Source organism: Sinocyclocheilus grahami, unplaced genomic scaffold (genome assembly GCF_001515645.1).
Source record: "Sinocyclocheilus grahami isolate Dianchi unplaced genomic scaffold, SAMN03320097.WGS_v1.1 scaffold1070.1, whole genome shotgun sequence".
NCBI lineage: Eukaryota > Metazoa > Chordata > Actinopteri > Cypriniformes > Cyprinidae > Sinocyclocheilus > Sinocyclocheilus grahami.
The window spans coordinates 311325-313710 of record NW_015506249.1 but is presented as its reverse complement, the minus strand read 5'-3'; the positions used below and the strand labels follow the sequence as shown (position 1 = coordinate 313710).

At 39.5% G+C, this 2386-nt stretch overlaps 1 protein-coding gene across 3 annotated transcripts in view; it reads right to left on the bottom strand.

Moving 5' to 3' along the window:
• Window positions 1–2386, bottom strand: part of ncln (nicalin) — a 16443-nt gene that overhangs the window by 11175 nt on the left and 2882 nt on the right. For all 3 annotated transcript variants that reach the window (XM_016251786.1, XM_016251787.1, XM_016251788.1), the window contains exons 2-3: window positions 616–806; window positions 389–533 (exon numbers count right to left, since the gene is read on the bottom strand). In XM_016251786.1, the coding sequence (XP_016107272.1) occupies window positions 389–533; window positions 616–806 (336 nt within the window). The remainder of the gene's footprint in view (window positions 1–388; window positions 534–615; window positions 807–2386) is intronic.

The following is a 2386-nucleotide window of genomic DNA, read 5'->3' as shown; positions in this document are numbered from 1 at the left end:
ACAGTTTCCCAGCCTCTATATTATCTGTACTGATATATATATATATATATATATATATATATATTTATTTATGGAAATGAAAACTAAAAAACTGCCCTGGAACAGCTATCAGCATGAACCATAGGCACCGATCACGTTATTACTGCAGAGCGCATATTAAGTCCGTGAGTAGCCTAAACTCTCCGCTCGGATCGCAGGTGGATTTCCCTCATATGAGTGAGAGAGAGCGCCACTGGCGCGTCCAGTTTTATGTCAACAAAACCGGATGCTCTCTCTCTCTCAGATACAATGACAAACTAGCTTCCAAAACTTTATTAACTATTTCCCTCTGCACATTCATAAACAAGGCCACAGAAAGTCATATTTTCCGGGCTGCAGCGTGAAGTACCTTCAGCAGCGGATGAAGACCCCTGTGAGGAAGAGGAGATCTGTGTTTGTGTGTAGATGGACAGCAGCTCCTCGTCCTCAAGAGCGAAGTACACGGGCACGATGGTCTCCGTGGCCAGCAGCTCCGGCTCCATCTCCATGAACTGCTACAGAAGACCGAAACACACCACAATCAGCCTCCGGCGAGCTGAACGTCCCACACACGACTCCAGCGGACGCAAGCGTTACCTGCACTATGTCCTGCGGCATAGTGGACATGTTCTGGGGCAGTATGATGACCACGGCCCCCGCCGACTGGCGCAGCGCTTTCTGATATTTCTCGTAAGAGAAATCGGCGAGCCGCACCATCACACATCGACGGCTGAGCACCTCGGCATCCACCGTACGAGCCTCCGTGTTTAAAATGGCATTACGGGAACCTAAAAAAATGAATTTGGATTATTATAGTATGATAAGTACGAAAAAGCCAACTGATTTAATACTGCATTACGATCATAGACATAAATGGCTTGGGTTTTGTTTTTTTCAGTTTGACTGTCTTTTCAACCAAATATATCTGAAAAGTCCATAAAAACCTGTAAAACCAGTTGAGTCATGACCTCTTATGAAGGACACATTTGATGTTTGATAAACAGAGCTGGCACATCTTGAATTTGTAAAAACAATTATTACTAAAAATCACTACTATACTACACACTATACTATACTATACTACACTACACTACACACTATACACTATACTACACTACACACTATACTATACTACACTACACTACACTACACACTATACTACACTACAATACTACACACTACACTACTCTACACACTATACTACACTACACTGCACTACACTACTACACACTATAATACACTACACTACTATACTACACACTATACTACACTACACACTATACTACACTACACTACTACACACTATACTACACAACACTACTATACTACACTACTACACTACACTACACACTATACTACACTACAATACTACACACTACACTACTCTACACACTATACTACTATACTACACTACACTGCACTACACTACTACACACTATACTACACTACACTACTACACACTATACTACACAACACTACTATACTACACTACTACACTACACTACACACTATACTACACTACAATACTACACACTACACTACTCTACACACTATACTACTATACTACACTACACTGCACTACACTACTACACACTATACTACACTACACTACTACACACTATACTACACAACACTACTATACTACACTACTACACTACACTACACACTATACTACACTACAATACTACACACTACACTACTCTACACACTATACTACTATACTACACTACACTGCACTACACTACTACACACTATACTACACTACACTACTATACTACACACTATACTACACTACACTACACAACACTACTATACTACACTACACACTATACTACTATACTACACACTACACTACACTACACACTATACTACATTACACACTACATTACACTACACACTATACTACACTACACTACACTACACTACACACTATACTACACTACAACACTACACACTACACTACACAACTACACACTATACTACACTACACTACACACTATACTACACTACAATACTACACACTACACTACTCTACACACTATATACACTACACTACACACTATACTACATTACACAACACACTATACTACACTACACTACTATACTACACACTATACTACACTACACTACACAACACTACTATACTACACTACACTACACACTATACTACACTACAACACTACACACTACACTGCACTACACAACATACTACACTACTATACTACACTACACTACACAACACTACTATACTACACTACACTACACACTATACTACACACTACTACACTACACACTATACTACACTACACTACTACACACTATACTACACAACACTACTATACTACACTACACACTATACTACACTACA